Source organism: Dipodomys spectabilis, unplaced genomic scaffold, assembly GCF_019054845.1.
Source record: "Dipodomys spectabilis isolate Male_0828 unplaced genomic scaffold, ASM1905484v1 ptg000329l, whole genome shotgun sequence".
NCBI classification, from domain to species: domain Eukaryota; kingdom Metazoa; phylum Chordata; class Mammalia; order Rodentia; family Heteromyidae; genus Dipodomys; species Dipodomys spectabilis.
The window spans coordinates 3,702,549-3,721,803 of NW_024871006.1; the positions used below are offsets into that span (position 1 = coordinate 3,702,549).

Here is a 19,255-nt window from a genome sequence, read left to right on the forward strand (position 1 = left end):
AAGCATCCCTAGAACATGGCATATGTAGTAGCATAAGACTGAAAAAATTTGAGTGAACTCCCAGGTCTCCAAAGAGAGCAAACACAGATAGCTTTGCCTTGAGAAGTAGTCAGGGATGCTGAGCAGTCTACTGGGCTTGGGCAAGGCCCTGTGTCTGGCTCTCTGGCTCAGACCCTCAAAAGTCTGGACTTCAGAACTGTCACATGTAGCTTTGTCCCCAGACCGTGGGGAGCTTCACAGTCAGACTGCAAGTGACTTATATACTGTACCCCTGGCTTAGGCACACAGTTGTGATGTGGGACAGTTACAGCTGCTCAGAACAGGTCACACTGGCATGAATGCCCAAGTACAAGGCACAGAGAAGATGACCATGAGTGGCATATGGCCATAGCATGGGTGCTGGATAGATATGAAAGGGTGAGCAATGTACAGCTTCCTGCACATCTGGATCTTTTGATTTGCTTTCCAAAGCTCATTGGTTCTATGGTGCTATAAAAAAAAAATTCTGTATAGCCGGGCGCTGGTGGCTCACGCCTGTAATCCTAGCTACTCAGGAGGCTGAGATCTGAGGATCACGGTTCAAAGCCAGCCCGGGCAAGAGAGACCGTGAGACTACTATCTCCAATAAACCACCAGAAAACCGGAAGTGACGCTGTAGCTCAAGTGGTAGAGTGCTAGCCTTGAGCTGAAGAGCTGAGGGACAGCGCCCAGGCCCAGAGTTCAAGTCCCATGACCGACAAAAAAAAAAAAAAAAAAATTCTGTCACACTCAGGGGGAGGAGGGAGATGACGTGACTTACCTAAAGGTCCACCCAAAGCAAGAAGAGAAAGGAGAGAAAAGTCTCTGAGTCAGGCTGACAAACTAGGGACTTCTCATCTCTCACATGGGAGCAGATTCACTCACATCTTTACCAGGGTACTGGGACACATGAATGAGACATCTTGAGGAATCTTGTATGTGAACAGCAGTATGTGGACTACAGCAATAACCACAGTAACAACGCTGCCTTTCTGAGTTCTGAGCCCATTACCTGTGCTAGCATTGAATTTCACAGTGCCTCTGCAGCTATTGCTGCTGTTTTCCCTCCTTTATCCCTGTCTCTAGTCCTTGCCAGACTGAGACACATTGTCTGCTCCTAGCCTAGGACATTAGAGGCATAGCTTTGCTCACAGCGGCCAGGGAAGATGTTTCAGGAAGGTGGCTGTATCAAGGGCAGTTGAAGGCGAGTTGGGGAGAACAGCTGTCCTATGGCACACATCCCATCTCTTAATCTCATGGAGAGGAGGTTTTTGAAACTCCTGATGCAGCTTAACTCAGTGTTTTTGGAGGCGTGATACAAGCAGGCATCAGTATTTTTAAGATCAAGATCAAGGCCAAACTTGAGTTCTGGCCAATGGGAAACTGAGTTCTTCCTGGAGAAGTATGGGCCTGACGAGTACATGTCTAGGCCTCAGCTAGGAAAAAGAGAAAGTAGGCATTTGATAGATAATGTTGTTGATACCAAGTTAATTTAGGAGACTGGGTGATTTTTCTGAGATAATGCTGTGGGATATTAGCTGTTCACAGGAAGACTGGTAGAAAAAGAAAACAAGGTTACAGCTGCAATGGCGGCTTTCATTTCTCCTTTTTCTATTCACAGTCATGACATGGGACTTGTAATTTATAGGAACAAATCTCAGCTCATGCAGTCCTGTTTCCATAGGAAGGGCCTTCCGAGACTTTTTGAAAATAAGCACCTGTCTTATTCTCCAGTTGTCTCCTAGCTAATTTTGGTTCCTTTTCTTTTACCAGTTGCCAGAGGCTCCACCCTCTGAGGAGGGAGAACGAGAAGCCTGGGTGAATGCCTTGCTTGGAAGAATATTTTGGGACTTCTTAGGCGAGAAATACTGGTCAGATCTGGTGTCTAAGAAAATTCAGATGAAACTCAGCAAAATAAAGGTATTGTTTTCAATCCACGAGGCTTCTAAGTCCCCAGTTCTTCATTTCTGGATGTTCTATGTCTCTTTTTCTAAGTGAAAAGTAACTTAAGCATATACATACGAGGGTGCAAAGTTCTTCTCAGGCAACACATACAGACCACATCTGGGGACCCACATGAATGTCCTGTCTACTTGTCTTCTTATGTTGCCACATCCTTATGACTTAGGAAGATGTGAGCTCCTGAAAGTGATTCATCTTAAGTAGTTCTCTTTGAATTAGAAACAATCTTCAATTGTCTATCCAGAAACCATCTAGGCTTATAGTGATCCAGGCTGAATGGTCCATTTGAAAGAAATCCTGGGCCAGTTAGCGCCAGTTCTAAATATGTCTGTGGTTGACCTTTGCTTTTGGCTAGGTAGTACTTTATTTTGGGCTCTCTGCTGAAGAAACACTCTTGATGCTAAGCCAGGCCCACTTGGAAGTGAGTTAAATCTGCCTAAGTGTTCCTTATAATGGTCATTAAAGTGTCATGTGCTAACCAGGAGACTTTTTGAAGGCTCCTTAGATGCAAATCTTGAGCCTGACCAAAATCCTACCAAGGGAGAATACTTTGGTCCCCAAGTCTTCATTGAGACTTTGCATGGCTGGTTGCTTAAGACAGTGGGTCTGAAGTGTTTTGGATAATTGATACCTTCAAAAAGCAGAAACATGTGGATCCTTTCCCTTGCTAAAAGCATGCTGAGCCTGGCACAGTGTGCAGATCTGTAATCCCAGCTGTGTTGGAAGGGTAGGAGAATTGCAGTCTGAGGCCACCTGCAGAAAGGTCTGGAGGCTGTGGCCCAATACCTCTAAAGGGGGAAGGGGGGGAAGCAAAAGAGAATACACACGAGAAAAATTGAAAATTTTACTCATAATTTTAGAGAACTCTAGGTCAAGAAACTGAGCTTACGTAAAACTAGAAGGAAACACGAGCATAATGAGCTTCAGTTCGATTTTAGTCTTTTCTCTGGGTAAAGAACATCCATATCTGAGTGCTGGTAGCTCTTGTCTATAATCTTAGCTATTCAGGATGAGATCAGGATATGGGTTCAAAGTGAGCTTAGGCAGAGAAGTCTGTGAGACTCTTATCTCCAAATAACCACCAGAAAACCAGAAGTGGAGCTGTGGCTCAAAGTGGTAGAATGCTAGCCTTGAGCACAAAAAGCTCTGGGATAGTACTCAGACCCTGAGCTTAAGTCCCCATGACAGACATCCCCCCCCCCCCCCCCCCCCGCCAAAAAAGCCTAGTCAAGTTATGGCAGTATACCTGCCACCTGCAGATGGGTATCTCTTCCTTCCCCTCTCCCCTGCAAATAAAGAAAAGGAGCTGTCTTCTGCAACTGGAAATACAGAATTGGGGGCAGAGCTCTTTGTGTTCTCCAAATAAGTTGAGGATTGATCCCACTTCTTCTAGCCAGGCCCATTGGAAGGGCAAGCTTGCCCTTTTTCCAAGGTGGGAAGACAGCTCTTGGATCAGAAAGAAAGTAGGGTATGTTTAAGCTCTCTCCTGGCCAGTGGTTTCAAACATTCCAAAGGCATTGGGAGGCATTTCCCAGCCTTCTCTCGGGAATTCTGGTGCCTTAGCCTTATGGTGGAGTATGATTGCTTCTTCATTCTGTAAGAAGTCAAAGAAAAGCCTCCCTGCCTGCTTTCCTATTTCTCTTCCTTCCTCCTTCCCTCTCTTTCTTGGGGGTGGTGGTGCTTGAACTCAGGACCTGGGTGCTATCCCTGAGTTTTTTGCTCAAGCCTAGTGCTCTACCATTTGAGCCACAGCTCCACCTCCAGCGTTTTGGTAGTTAATTGCAGGTAAGAGGCTTACAGATTTGTTTGCCTATATTGGTTTCTGTCTGCGGTCCTCAGATCTCAGCCTCACGAATTTATAGGCATAAGCCAGCAGCTCACATGCTGGACATGTAGGCTTTTGCAGAAGTTGAAGGAAAGTCTCAGACTCTGATTTTCTCCTTGTGCTGGTCATGTAGGTTTTTACAGTCCAAAAGCTTAAACTTCCCCTTGCTTTTGCGGTCCAAAGTACTAAAAGGTTAGAATGGAAAAGAAGGGGCTACATTTAGCAGTCAGAGAATTCAGAAGGGGCTGTGACCCTTCTGTTGTCAGCTCTGCCCTCACCTCCCACCTGGACTGCTGCCTCACAAAGTGACCTGAAGACAAGAGGAGATCCAGTCAGGAACAAACAGGGAGGCAGGAGGATAGTTGCAGCATCTAGACTTGTCCTGCAGTCTCAGATCGTCACCCCTGCACATGAAGATGGCTGTTGTGAAAGAGCAGCTGTGTGCACATCTGGTGCCCCAGAATGACTTTCAGACAAACTGAGTTTCTGCACCAGTAGCAAGTATGCTCTTAACTTTGGCAGCAGAGGAAGTATAGTCTTGGGGCTGTGGGATTTTGTATCATCAGATACTGCTGTCATTGCACACGGTGTTTGACTTATCACCCACTACCCTGAGCATGTCCAATATACCTGACAGTTCTGTAACTATTTGAGTTTACTCAAGAGGATAAGAAAAATAAAATGTTCCTAGGTTCCCATCTCACTGAAGGGGCCTTTGAGTGGGAAGCAGTTTCTAAGTTGAATGTCACAAGAGAGTGAGGTCTCTTGCTTTCTTCAGGGTAGGAAAGAGGCTGCTCCTGGACAGAATGCTGAACATGAAAGGAGGAGCTAGCTGTAGGTGTTCTAGATTCTTGGGTTTGAGCAGGTAGATGGGTGAACAATAGGGAAAAGGACCTGTTGGTCATCCCTCCCCACTATGTTCATTATAGTTGGAAGCCACCCACTGTGTTCCTTCTCAGTGCCAGGTGGCTTCAGGGTCTGTCTCAGCTCCTTCTGTCGCCTTATGGGGAACATAGAGTACAAGATGTGGTTGAAAGAGAGGTGTGACAGAAAAAAAGGGACAGTTACCTTCCTGCTTCAGGTCAGTGTGAGACTCATGTTGCTATGGAAACACTGTTGAAGGTAGCCTATTCCTTGGCCAGCCTTAGGATGTGTCACTGACCTGACAGGTTCCTGAAATGCTGGGTCTTTGAATAACAATAACAGAAAAAAAAAAAAAAAAAAAAAGCATGGCACCAAGTATGCAAGATTTGGGTACGTGCTTGGCCAAGTAGCATTTTTTTAGGTTGATAAGTCAACTCTACTTAAAAACATTCATGCTTTGGAAATTTTCCCCAATATGGCAGCCAACAATCCACAAATACATTTGAACTCTGGGTTTATCACAGATATAAATACCTCTGTCTAACATAAACTACCTTAGCTCTATAAAGAATCAGACATGAAGTTCTCTATTTGGTAAGGTGAACCTTGAAGTTGATGCTCTTCTGTAGAGAGGCAGCTGAAGAGATCCAACCAAGTCGCCTGACCACATGGAGCCTCATCCTGAGGGGCATATTCAGCTGTTAGTTAGTTTTCAAAAGTCTTAGTTTTTATAAACTTACTTTAATGTTCAAGAGAAGTCTGTGAGGATAGAAAGGACTAGGACCTGCCACATTTAAAAAATGTGTTAAGCTCTGCACTGGTGGCTCATGCCTGTAATCCTAGCTACTCAGGAGGCTGAAATTTGAGGATCCTGGTTCAAAGCCAACCCAGGCAGGAGAAAGTCTATAAGACTCTTATCTCCAATTAACCATTAGAAAACCAGAAATGGCACTGTGGCTCAATGATAGAGCTCTTGCCTTGAGCTGAAGATCTCAGGGACAGCGCCCAGGCCCAGAGTTCAAGCCCTACAACCAACACCCCCCAAAATATGTTAAAGAATGCTCTAGTAGTAAGAGCAGTTTGATACTGGCAAAAACCAGGGAGCTCAATACAGAGTCCAGTGTGGTGGGGAATCTATATTTAAAGATGGAAGTAAAGATTAGTGCTCCATAAATAGATTGAGATTTACTAACCCATTTGTGGGGAAGAATAAATTGGATCACCGATTTGCATGTTACATTAAAATAACAATATGAAGACTTAAAAATAAACAGACAGGAGCGTGGTATAAGTGGTAAAGTGCATGCCTACCAAGTCCAAGGCCCTGAGTTCAATCCTCAGTAATGAAAAGAACAGAACAAAACTACATACACAAATCCAGACAGGAAATAATGAAATAATTGTACAATCTTGAGATAAATAGGACTTTGTGACCATGACACCAATATTCTTACAATTTTTGTCCCTCTAGAATAAATTCTGCTGATAAATTTGGGGGTGTGGATTAGTCAAGGTCCGGCATGAATAACCAGATGATGTTACACTCAGACGAATAACTGGAAGGGATGTAGGAGTCCAGAAGGGAGACTGCAGAACATCTGGGCCAACAGAAGTGGGGAGCTGTGCCCTTCCCTGAAATTACCAGACCTCAGAGTAGCTATATGGAGAACTGCCTGCTCACTGGAGCTGTGTCCTTCAGTGAGGGAAGGACACAAGCACCTGACAGCACTTCTCCCTGACTCCTGCCCCTTCCCATTGGTATATCCTGTTACCAAAGTCCAACCAGAAGGCAAGAGATAGTGGATGCAGTCTACACAGACCAGCTGCAGTACAGAGGATGATGGAGTGTGGACATGGGGCAGACAGCAAATGTCCAGCATGGGCCGAAGGGATATGATTTTTTTTTTTTCAAGAATTTCAGCATATGTGATAGGTTTGTTGAAGCGTTGTAACAATTTCTGACTCCCCATTTCTAATCTAAGAGAGCTTCATTGCCCTAAACTTTACCAACTCTTGAGTCTTACTGATTCTCCAATAGGGCTAGCTCCTTCTCCACAAACAGATAGATCTCTTGTCATTTGCCATGCCTCAGAGAAGCTTGATTGAGCCCCCCGCCCCAACCCCCAACCCATTACTTGCTTTAAGAGGTTATAATGAGACTAAAAGTGGACCCCAGCCTATCACCATGCACCAGCATCATCTCAAAATGGATTAAAGACCTTAACATTAAACCTGAATCTCCGAAACTACTGCAGGACAGAGTAGAAGAGACACTTGAACTTATAGACACAGGAAGGAACTTCCTGAACAGAGTCCTAGGGTCACAACAAATTGGAGAGAGACTTGACAAATGGGACTACCTTAAAATAAAAAGCTTCTGCACAGCTAAAGCTCTCGCAACCAAGCTAGAAAGACAACCAACTAATTGGGAAAAAAATATTTACCAGCAATATATCAGACAAGGGGTTAATATTCAATATATATAGGTAACTCAAGAAACTAATCCTCCCAAACCTAACAAACCAATTACTAAATGGGCAAGGGAACTAAAGAGAGACTTCTTAGATGAAGAAATAAAAATGGCAAAGAAGCACATGAGGAAATGTTCATCATCCCTGGTTGTGAAGGAAATGCAACTAAAGACAACCCTGAGATATTACCTTACCCCAGTCAGAATGTCCCACATCCACAAGTCAGCCAGTGACAAATGCTGGAGGGGATGCAGAGAAAAAGGAACCCTATTACACTGCTGGTGGGAATGTACACTTATACAACCACTTTGGAAAGCAGTCTAGAGGGTCCTCAGAAAGCTAAATATTGACCTCCCCTATGACCAGCCATACCACTTCTAGGCATCTATCCTGAACAACAGGAACCAATATACAAGGACACATGCACCTCCATGTTTATTGCAGCACTGTTCACAATAGCTAAGATAAGGAAACAACCCAGATGTCCCACCATAGATGAATGGATCCAAAAATTGTGGTATCTGTACATAATGGAATATTATGCAGCCATTAGAAATGACAAAATAATGACATTTGCAGGGAAATGGATGGAGCTAGAAGAAATCATGTTGAGCGAGGTAAGCTAAGAGCAAAGAGACAAATGGTACATGGTCTCCCTGATAAGTGGATGTTAAATCCAAAATATTAGGTGATACGACAAAATTAACAGGACTTAAGAAACAAAGAACTTCTACTCATCTGCTCGAACCACTACTAAATAACCCCATGCTGCTGATTACATGTATGGTGTATATGTGTATACCATTATATGTTAGAGACCGTGATAGACAGTTTGCTCCAGGAAAGTTAGAATGTGTTTGTGACTTTTAACTGAGCATCACTATCCCACAATACTGTGAAATTTGGGAAATTATGTAATCACTTAATCACAGTTTTTAAAAAAGCCAGAAAAAAAAAGAGGTTATGATATTTGTCTACTTATTTATCTCTGCCTCTCCAGTAGAAATCCCATGAAAGCAAGGAACTGGATACTTTGTATACAATGAAATTTGGTTAAATAAATGATGTGCCCCCCAAACTTTGGCCACCATCCCCTCTAAGAGTATGTTGAATTCTGACTTACCTTAATATTTTTAATTAACATATTTTATTAGCATACATCAATTTGTATGGGGGGAGGTTATCTTAGCATTGCTGCTAGGTTGCTAATGTCTCTCCATTCATTGTTTGCTTTTTTTCTCTAGCTCCCCTACTTTATGAATGAGCTAACGCTGACAGAGCTTGACATGGGAGTGGCTGTGCCAAAAATCCTTCAGGCCTTCAAACCTTATGTTGATCACCAAGGTAACTGTTAACTGACTCTAGGGTAGAACTTACCGTTGATGTGAGTATTCAAATGTTTCCCTTGTTTCAAGGCTTTGTGCTTAAAGGGAGTTAGGATCTTCTTAACCATCCTTTTCCATGCTGGGCATCTTTTGTTCTTAACAACCACAGCTTTTCACTATGGAGAATGGATCCAGGCTTTCCCTCCTATCCTCCTCTCTCCCACTTGTCAGGGGCTGAGCTTCCATGCGGGTTGCAGCTCTTTCCAGGGTGTGAACAGTGGTCTGGGTTTCAGCCCCACTACCCTCTTCCAGGCTTCTCTCATACATCTGCCCTGGCTCCTTCTCTATTCCAACTATTCCCATCACATCTTTACCTTGCCCCAACTTCTAGATCACAACTTTTTTTTTTTTGACATTCCTATCTTTGATCTCTATATTCTTAAACTCCTAATAGGCATTCAGTGTTTGAAAGATGAAGACATATGTTCAAAGGCAATATTTTGAGAGAGAGACTGTCTACTTGGAAGAAAGCTCTCAGATTTAAGTTTTTTGTTTTTGTTTTTGGGTCCGGTCGTGGTGCCTGAACTCTGGGCCTGGGCGCTGTCCAGCTCAAGGCTAGAGCTCTACCGCTTGAGTCACAGCGCCACTTCTGGCTTTTTTCTTTTTTGCTTGTGTGGTGGTGCTGAGGAATCGAATCCAGGGCCTCAAGTATGCAAGGCAAGCGCTCTACCACTGAGCCACCTTCCCAGCCCTCAGATTTAAGTTTTTAAACATGCTACTGATACTTTATCAACACTTGACTCTATGAATGAAGGAAAAAAATCTGAATGTGGAGAGAATCAAAAAGAATTATAAGGATGATGTAAAGATTTATGTCTTTAGTGTCATGTAGTCTTAAAAGGATCTCAGCAGGGAAAACAGTAAAAAGGAGAACTAGGCCAAGTATATGGAGCAATAGCCTGTTGACATGTAGGAAAAGTCTCATCATTTTCTTTACTGTAGCAGCCCTTGCTACTGAACCCCTATCCACTCACACCCTATTTACCTTATTCCTAAACTAGCCCAGGAACAAGGTGGGAAAAAAGGAAATACAGAATTTCAAGGGAATATAAGTCAATGTTTTTTAGAATTGGTAAGGTATAGGAGTAACTTTTCTCTGAGCATGCCTGTAATCCTAGTTATTCAGGAGACAGATCTGAGGATCATAGTTTGAAGCAGCTTGGGCAGGAAAGTCTGTGAGATTTTTTTTCTCCAACTAACCAGCAAAAAAGTTGGAAATAGAGGGGCTGGAGGTTTAGCCCAGTGGAAGGGCGCCCGCCTGGCGCGTGCAAGGCCCTAGGTTTGGTCCTCAGCCCTGGAAGAAAAAAAGAAAAAAAAAAAAAGGAAAAAAAAAAGTTGGAAATGGAGATGTAGCTCAAAATGCCAGATTGGAGTGAAAAAGATAAGGATAGCACCCAGGCCCTAAGTTGAGGCCCCAGGACCAGCACCAAAAAAAAAAAAAAGCAATTTTTTTCCGTATTGATTTATCAGGTGACTCTTTGATTTAATTAAATTTTTTTCCAGTTATATTCGAGGTAAATATGAGGTTTTTTTGTTTTTTGGTTTTTTTGGTTTTTTTTTGGGGGGGGGGGGTCCTGTCGTGGGGCCTGAACTCTGGAGCCTGGGCGCTGTCCCTCAGCTCTTCAGCTCAAGGCTAGCGCTCTACCACTTGAGCCACAGCGCCACTTCCGGCTTTTTTCTTTTTGCTTATGTGGTGCTGAGGAATCGAACCTGGGCCTCAGGCATGCAAGGCAAGCGCTCTACCACTGAGCCAACTTCCCAGCCCAGGTTTTTCTGACACTACAGCTAGTAGCTCTGCAGATCTTTCTAGTAATATTTCAGCTGACAGTACACTGATCATCCGATTGATTTCAGAGAAAGATAAGAGTATTGGCAAATCTAGATGTCTACATGATACCTACATGTTCAGGTCTCACCCCTCAATTACATCTGCATCTTAGTGAATCTGAGTGCTGCTGGGTTTTGGTAATTTCTGGTTCACTGGAAAACTAGGCAAGATTGGAACTCTTGCAGGTGGTTTAGATGGAGTTTTTAGTAACATGCACAATTTTAAAAGATATTGCATTGATGTGTTAGCTGCATAGCTGTGATCCATCTCATTGATGTAAAAAGCTATCTCCCTTGCCTTCCTCTCTGTTGCCCATTGGTCTTTGCCTCTTCAGGCAAACTGACTGGTATCAAGCTGATAAATGACCAGCTCACACAAACTTCCTGAGAGTCAGGCTTTTAAAAACTAAATATGTAGACATGCTATATTTTCTAATGTGCTAGCACTCTCTTATCTAAGAACTGTTCTTTGCTGAACTAATAGGAATTTTCAAGGAGAGGGTACAGGGCCACGGAGGGCTTTGTGGCATGTAAGAAGTATCCCTGTGGCTTTGAACTCTCTGATCTCCCGCTGCTTTGGTCAGACTTTGAGGATAATTCAAGACCTAAATTTTGAACTTCTTTTCTGTTCCTCATGAGCAGGATCTGGGGGCAAGACATTTCAACTATAAATATCAAAGCTTTCATGATTTTTAATCCATCTGAGACTTCTTTCAAGGCAAGTTTTAGAGATCTGCCTACATGGATAACTAAGGAGGAAATGTTACAGAGAAAGGCACAAAAAACAAAACAAAACAAAAAACTCCATAAAGGTTGTATGGTTAAATCTTTCCAAGTCTACAAATAATGTATGTATGTATGGTAAAACAGAAACAAAAGAATGCACTCACTTGTTCCCTAATGACAGAGGCATATTCTAAGAACAGAGTCACTAGTTGATTTCTTCATGCAAACATCATAGTGTGCTCCCCCAAACTAAGACTACTACGACTAATACAGTCTTGTAGGGCACCCTCTACATGTGGTCAATCATTAACAAAAGTCATTGTACAATATTTTGAATTCTGTTGCTCTACGGAAGAGCTTCTCCTTTGAAAGGAATTGAAACCCAGGATGATTTACCAAAACTGAACCTGAGTTCTCAGGGAAGCACAGCCCAAGCAAGGAGATTTTAGTGTCTCCAAGGAGAGGCACTCCCATGGGATTCTCTGATGCCCTTTTAAGAAACAGGCTCCTGGGCTGGGAGTGTGGCTCAGTGGTGGAGCGCTTGCCTAGCATGCATGAAGCCCTGGGTTTGATTCCTCAGTACCACATAAGCAGAAAAAGCCAGAAGTGGTGCTGTGACTCAAGTGCTAGCTTTGAGCAAAAAAAACTTAGGCCCTGAGTTCAAGCCCTAACATGGGCAAAACAAAAAAACAAAATCAAACAAAAAACCAGGTCCCAATTTATGCTTGCTTGCTGGAGGCCCGTATCTCAGAAGGGATATTTGGGGCCAGAGCTGATTGTATTACTCTGTTCTAGTAACTCAGGTAAAGAGAACATTTCTTCTTAGATAATGCTGGTGTGCTTCTTAATATAATCTAGAATGAGGTCCTGGAGCCAGAACACAAGGCTCACAAGCTCATGGCTTTGGGCAAGTTCCCAACCCTCTGTGCTTCAGCTCTTTTTCAAGGGACCCTCACAGCACCTACTCCATAGCTTTCACAAAGATTACATGAGTTATACATTTTTGTTACACTTGTCTTATATATAAATTAATCTGGTTTTTTGGGGGGTAAGGGCATCACAAATGGTGGGACAAAGGGTAATACTGTGTCTAGTGATATTCACTATACAACTATACATCTTATAGAGGAAGGGGATTGGGAAGGAAAAACTGGGAGAAAACAAGAGAAGAGGTGACACTGTTCATAAAGAAATGTACTCATGGGGCTGGGAAGGTGCTCAGTGGTAGAGCGCTTGCCTTGAATGCATGAGGCCCTGGGTTTGATTCCTCAGCACCACATAAGCAAAAAGAAAAAAGCCAGAAGTGGCGCTGTGGCTCAAGTGGTAGAGCACTAGCCTTGAGCTGAAGAGCTGAGGGACAGCACCCAGGCCTAGAGTTCAGGCCCCACGACCAGACCTAAAAAAAAAAAAAAGAAATGTCCTCATTACTTGACTTACGTAACTATAGCTCCTCTGTACATCACCTTTACAATAAAAATTTAAAAAGAAAAAGTACAAGCAGTATGTACAAATAGCACCTGAATAAGGCAGGTACTTTATAGGCTCTGGCTATTATTATTTTACTCTTGGTTATTATTACCATCAGTGCTGCTGTTGCAGAGTTTAGGATGTGGATGGCTGAACCAAGATCTTTCAAGACATTTTATTAACTCTTTTAAGAGTGATGTTTACATTTGTTCATCGAGCAAACATGCATGTAGGAAACTGAATTAGCTATAAAAGGTAAAGAGGAAAATGTGACTATCCCTCTGTTTAGAGATAGCCAGGCTATTTTTTGAGGGGTACATTTCTGATCTTTCTTTCTTTTTGTTTTGTTTTTTTTTTTTGGGTCCGGTCGTGGGGCCTGAACTCTGGGCCTGGGCACTGTCCCTTATCTCTTTAGCTCAAGGCTAGTGCTCTACCACTTGAGCCACAATGCCACTTCCGGCTTTTTTCTTTTTGCTTATGTGATGCAGAGGAATCGAACCCAGGGCCTCATACATGCAAGGCAAGCGCTCTACCACTGAGCCACCTTCCCAGGCCCTGATCTTTTCATTTTTAAGTCACATATTAATGAAGAATGTAGAACTCCTTTTCAAAACCCTATAGGAATGGGGCAGATTGGTGATTTGGACTGAAGATCAACCAGAGTTCCCTAGCTAGACTTAGCATGTTTGTACAAGGCAAAGTCCAGAGCCCATCAATAATCTCACCTTTCCATCCTGTTCTACAAGTTTCAGGTCTGGATTGGAGGCCCGAAGAGCACTGGCTTTGCTGCCATCCCCCTGTGACTGGGCCATGCTCCTTTAACATAGCCACAGGCTACTAACTGTGCACACCACAGATTCCTCATCCATGAATACTAGCACAGTAGGGTCTGCCTCAGGCAGTCCTGGTGGGGACTAACCATTAATAGATGTGGCCACATATTGGGCTATTGGTGTCTGTGCTGCTGCTAAGGTTTTTGTTATAGTTGTTTGTTTGTTTACTTTTTTTTTTTTTGTTGGTCATGAGGCTGAACTTAGGGCTTAAGTGCTATCCCGGATCTCTTTTGTTCAAGGCTAATGCTCTACCACTTTGAGCCATAGCACCACTTCTAGTTTTCTGATGGTTAATTGGAGATAAGAGTCTCATGGACTTTCCTGCCTGTGCTGGCTTTCAACTGGGATTCTCAGCTCTCAGTCTCCTGAATAACTAGGGTGCTGAGTAGCTGGGGTGACAGGCATGAGCCACCAAGACCCAATGCTGCTACGTTTTGTGGCTTATGAAGCTTCTGAAAGGCCTCAGTGAGGACCCTGTCCTATCAACAAGGATGTCATCTCTGTGCCTGGAATTAGAGGTGTTAGAACTGATAGATTTCTACTACAAGTCCCCAAAGAGTCCTTAAGTGTCCCTCTTGAAGAGAGGGATGGATTGGTTTTTGTCTGGTTACAAAACTAAGTTTTGATTAAAGGTCTCAGATTTTATGAAAAGAATCTGAGAACTACCATGTCTCACAGGAACGGAAACCTTGTCTGTGTCCAGAGATGCTCTTACTTGTGACTTCTGGTATCAATCTCTGCACATGTTGCAGACCTGGCCGTCTCGTGTCTGGTGCCTTTTTCTAGTGCTGGGATTGAAACTGATATTGCCAGACTCAGACCATGCCTGTCCTTCCCTCCCAGTGTACCCTCTTAAAGAGAAGGCACTTGAGGAACAGCTATAGTGATCTTATCTGTTCTTCCTGGACTTAAAAGCCAGGAAGGGTCAACTATGGAGTTCAGTGCTGGCAGAAATGGCAATATACCCTCCTAACTCATGGTCTTGCAGAAAGAAAAATCAGTATGTGTGGCAATGAAGAAAATATCCTCTTGTGGAATTTCAGTGGAATAGTAGCAGCAAGGTGGCTGATTTGTGACTGTATAATTGAAGAGACAAAGCTTTATGTTAGAGAATAGTTGTAGGGAGGAGAGAGAGCTAAAAATGATATTATAAAAGACACATCCAAATTCAAGGAATTTCTAGTTTTCTGTGGTATCTCAGTGAGCAATATGCCACCAGTCTGCTTGCCAGGAACAAAACAATCACTCGGGCAGTCGGGACCAGTAACTCTAGCATCTGATCTGATATGTATTAGTTCTCAGATGTTCCATTCTAAGGGATTTTGTTCTTTGTATGCCAAATGCTGGCTTTCTGAGTGAAAATCTTCCATTAATAGTTACAGAGAGAGGGAAACAGAACAGCAAGGAATATGTGGATCCGTTCAGATATGCAAGGCTTTTTAGGGTCTGTCTCTTAAAGCTTTCCAAAAGCAGGTGCCCTGTTAAGCTACCCTAGAGAGTGAGAGCTTTAGCACTGAAGACAGGAGCTGCTATGTGAAGCGACAGATTTATGTGTCATGGTAAGACAGTTACTGAGCAATGGGGATGAGGCAGAACCTCATCTGTTTGGGTTATGGCTTATGGCTCCCCTTGTCTCTGGGGACAGGCAGCCAGGCACCTTTCTTATCTCTTGGCCATCATAATCTAGCTGCCCGCATGGTTGAGGCCCTCTTTTTTTCTTAAGCATGTACTTCCCCAGGGCAGGGGTTCCTCAGAGTGTCTTCAACTCTTGATTCTATGTAGTAAGAGCTCAATAAGTGTTTGTGGAGTGAGCAGTCATTTCTGCTACAATGGCCCCTGAGCAGTGGTGCTGGTGGTGGTAGCTGTCCTTGCCCCTCACTCCTCTTTGAAGCTGAGGTAGAAAGACAAGCTGCCTGGGCTCCTGCCACTCCTAGCAGTTGGACTTGACTATATCCCTTGGGAGGAATGTCTTGGTGATAGGCCCGAGCCAGCAGTTTACTATGACCTGTGTGTGTGTGTGTGTGTGTGTGTGTGTGTGTGTGTGTGTGTGTGTGTGTGTGTGTGTGTGTGTGTGTGTGTGTGTGTGTGTGTGTGTTGGTGTTGCATGCACGCATATGTGCACTGGTCCTGAGACTTGAACTAGGCATTATCCCTGGTGACCTTCTTTATTGCTCAAGACTAGCACTCTACCACTTGAGCCACTGCTCCACTCCCAGTTTTCTGTTGGTTAACTGGAGATAAGAATCTCAAGGACTTTACTGTCTGGGCTGGCTTTGAACCTCCATTCTGAGTAGCTAGGATTACAGCCACACCAGCAGCTGGCTGTTCATACATTCTTGATCCTAAAATAACGAAACATTCCATTTTGGAAGAAGTGAAATTCTGTTATCTTCAGTCTGATGCTTTTTTTTTTTTTCCAGGGAGGGTACTGGGACTAGAGTTTCAACTCAGGGTGCTTTACCACTTGACCCAGACCCCCAGCCCCTAATATGACAGTTTTCATAGGCAATGCATACTGTTCATACTTATTGGAAACCTAACTAGGATTTCCAAAAAACATGATTACATTTGTATATGTGTAGTAGCCTGGTAGGTTGAGTCTGTTACAGTAGCCAGATCATTTAAACCTGTAATTCTCAGGTTGGAAAAAGCTGGAGATAGTGCATAACAAGAAATAGCTTCTTTATTGATGTTCTTTATATGTTACGGAGTGTAAATTAATATCCAGCCCCTAATCCCCTTTCTACTGGAAGTGATCAATGAGTAAATGCAGTTACTGAAGCAGATGTGCCTTTTATTTCCAGTAACAGTATTTTGAAAACAAGCTAGTGAATGCTTTTGAGCTGCTTAATGTAAGCAGGGAATAAAGCAGTTTCATAAATGTTCTGCAAAGCGGTCACAGTTGACCTGCACATCCCTCAATTAGTCGTTGGTCCTTCATAGGAAATAATCACGTTCATGTACAACAAAGAGCATTTGTTAAAAACCAGATAGAAATTATTCTGCCTTCTTTGGGGGGTTTCACCATTAGTGCTTTTTGGGGTTAAGCTGTGCTTTTATCTGAGGGGGTAGCCTGTAGGGAAGGGATTATTTACTGTAATCTATTGAAAAAGGCTGCTGTGTATAAATAATGTTTCCTGCTTCCTTTTAGATGTTGTCATTTGTCTTATGCAGATCTATAGTTTATAAACATTCAAATAAACATACTTGAAGGTTTACATTTGGAGCTCCCCCCAAGCTCTAGGTCTAAAAAAACACAGCATACCCTGTCTTAGTCTGCTCACAGGTGTCTTCTGTAGTGAAGGTCCCAGGATGACCCTGTTTGCATTTTCGGCCTTAATCAGTGTTATCCAGTAAAATTCCAACAAACTAAAAGCCTTTTAGACTTGAGCTTAACAGTGTCTGTCTTTTTCTTCAGCTGTACTACTGGGGTTTGAGCTTAGGGGCCTACTCAAAAGAGCAATGTCTCTAGCTCTTTTATTTTTACTTTTAGGTTTTTCAGATTAAGATCTCACTTTTTGCTGGAACTGGCCTCATAGGTGCATGCTGCCATGCTGGTTTATTGGTTAAAATACATTTTTGCCCAGTCTGGCAGTCCTAGTCTGTTCCTTATGAATTGCTAAAATTCTAGGCGTGAGCCTTTTGTCGGACATGGGGCCTGAACTCTGGGCCTGGACGCTGTTCCTCAGCTCTTCAGCTCAAGGGTAGCGTTCTATCACTTGAGCCATAGTACCACTTCCAGCCTTTTCTGCTTATGTGATGCTGAGGAATTGAACCCAGGGCCTCATGAATGCAAGGCAAGCACCTGCCCAGCCCAGAAATAGATTTTTTTTTTTGGTTGCTCTACAGCTTGAGCCACACTTTTAGCCCTTTTTGTTCTGGTCACTTTTGAGATAAGCTCTTCCTTTTTGCCAGGACTAGCCTGGACTATTATTCACCTGTTACCTCTTCCCATGGTAGCTGGGGTGACAGGTGCATGTCACCATGCTCATTCTTTTCTGTTGAGATAGAGACACCAACTTTTTTTTTTTCCTGGGCTGGTCTAGAACCATAATCTCAGTCCCCCATGTATATGGGGTGACAAGAAAACTCCAGCACACCCAGCTACTGGTTGACATTGTCTCGTGAATTTTTGCTTGGGATAGCTTCAAACAAACCACAATCCCTCCAATCTCCACCTTCCTACTAGTTAGTATTACAGAAGTGAGCCACTGGCGCATGACTTGAGCATGTGTTTTTGTACTAAGTGTGAGGAGAAACCAGAATGTGGGGCCTTTCCAGTGCAGTCGTGTATGCTTAGTTTACTGACCGTTGTATGAACTGCAGTGCTGGTCACCTGCCACACGTGGGCTATTTCGGTCCTTCTGCACATGGATATTAGAGCACTCCTTCCTACTGCCCTTCTCCCCTGTTTGTAATACAAGCCCTATGCAGACTTGGAGCATGATACCCACTTAGATCATTTAAAATACAAGTTTTAAATACTGTTATTTATAGGCTTGTTTTTTTAGGGGGGAAAACTTTTTTTTTTTCCACTGTTTCTCCAGGACTCTGGATCAATTTGGAAATGTCCTACAATGGGTCCTTTCTGATGACTCTCGAGACCAAAATGAATTTGACCAAACTAGGTAAAGAGCCTCTTGTTGAAGCCCTGAAGGTTGGAGAAATTGGCAAAGAAGGGTAAGGGGCAATATATAAATTTACTAACTCAATCCTGGGAAACTAGCCTCTCCCCTAAGTCTTTGAGAAACAGGTCTGAGGTGTGAGTCCTTAGCTGGCAAGCAAGCTCCAGTGTAAGAGCTGCAGACCACACAACTGTGAGTCTCCCTCTGTCCTTTGCTCAGCTGTGATAGCACACAGTACCTTTTGACATTGGCACTGTCAGGGACATAACTGTCTCAGTTACCCAGAAAGCATCACAATTAAGACAAGCAGGACAGATTCATCTGAACATTACCTGCTCTGCCAATCGAATCACTACTCTGAAACTATTACTTCACCTTTAGCCACAACAGTGCTATGTGGAGCAGGTTCAGGTCTTTGGGAATCTGCTGCTTTAATCACCAAGCCAGAATTATTTATAATGAGATAGCTGGGGTTGTAGCCCAGAGATGCTCCACAAGTGTTCTGAGAAGCACCACCTGAAATGATACCATATTGATTTGCTTAGTAAAGTCTTCTCTTTGTAGATAATGCATCTGCTGCCCAGAATCGTCTGATTTAGAAATACTCCAAAATTGTGAGATTAATTAATGGAGCTTGATTTTTTCTTTCCTTTATTGCTTAGAAGGATAAGTAAAACTTTTATATTCCCACCTAGCTTAAAAGTGAGTGCTCCAACTGCACATTTATATGAGTGTTGTTTTATTAACTTTTTCTCAGATCTGTGCCCCTTGGATAGAACCAATAATGTCAGGGAAACGCATTCCTCCATAGAGTCTTAAATACAAGACACAGGCTCTTGGATTTTTGCTTAGTTATAGACTCCTTTGCTCTTATTGGTGCTGGTGATCACTGCAGCCTGGGGGAGCTGGGTAATACCTTTAAGGACATTCTTTTCCTTTCATTATCCTGATTTATCCCATTTATTTAATGACATGTTCCTGTTTTAATAATTGGAAAAATATTACCTGCTGGATGAAATCTAACCTCTATCTGCTATTTTCCTTTTATTTTCTGCTATTTGTTAAAATGTATTTGGATTCGGCAATCTATGGATTTTTATTTTCTGGTGAGTGGTATTTATCAAATCTACATGTAGCATTTCATACCCTGTGAGTGCTTCATCTAATTTGATTCCAAATGATGCTATGAGGAAGTCTTTCTTCTTGTTCCCAGGCATGAAATCAAAGTCCATGACCCAAGAGCACTGAAACC

General features: G+C 43.0%; 1 protein-coding gene across 2 annotated transcripts in view; it reads left to right on the forward strand.

The window, feature by feature from the left end:
• The window catches only part of Tex2 (testis expressed 2), a 110,374-nt gene that overhangs the window by 80,072 nt on the left and 11,047 nt on the right, over positions 1 to 19,255 (forward strand). The window contains exons 6-8 of one of the 2 annotated variants that reach the window (XM_042702596.1): positions 1,792 to 1,938; positions 8,385 to 8,484; positions 17,926 to 18,058. In XM_042702596.1, the coding sequence (XP_042558530.1) occupies positions 1,792 to 1,938; positions 8,385 to 8,484; positions 17,926 to 18,058 (380 nt within the window). The remainder of the gene's footprint in view (positions 1 to 1,791; positions 1,939 to 8,384; positions 8,485 to 17,925; positions 18,059 to 19,255) is intronic. The other variant, XM_042702597.1, reaches the window with a different exon arrangement.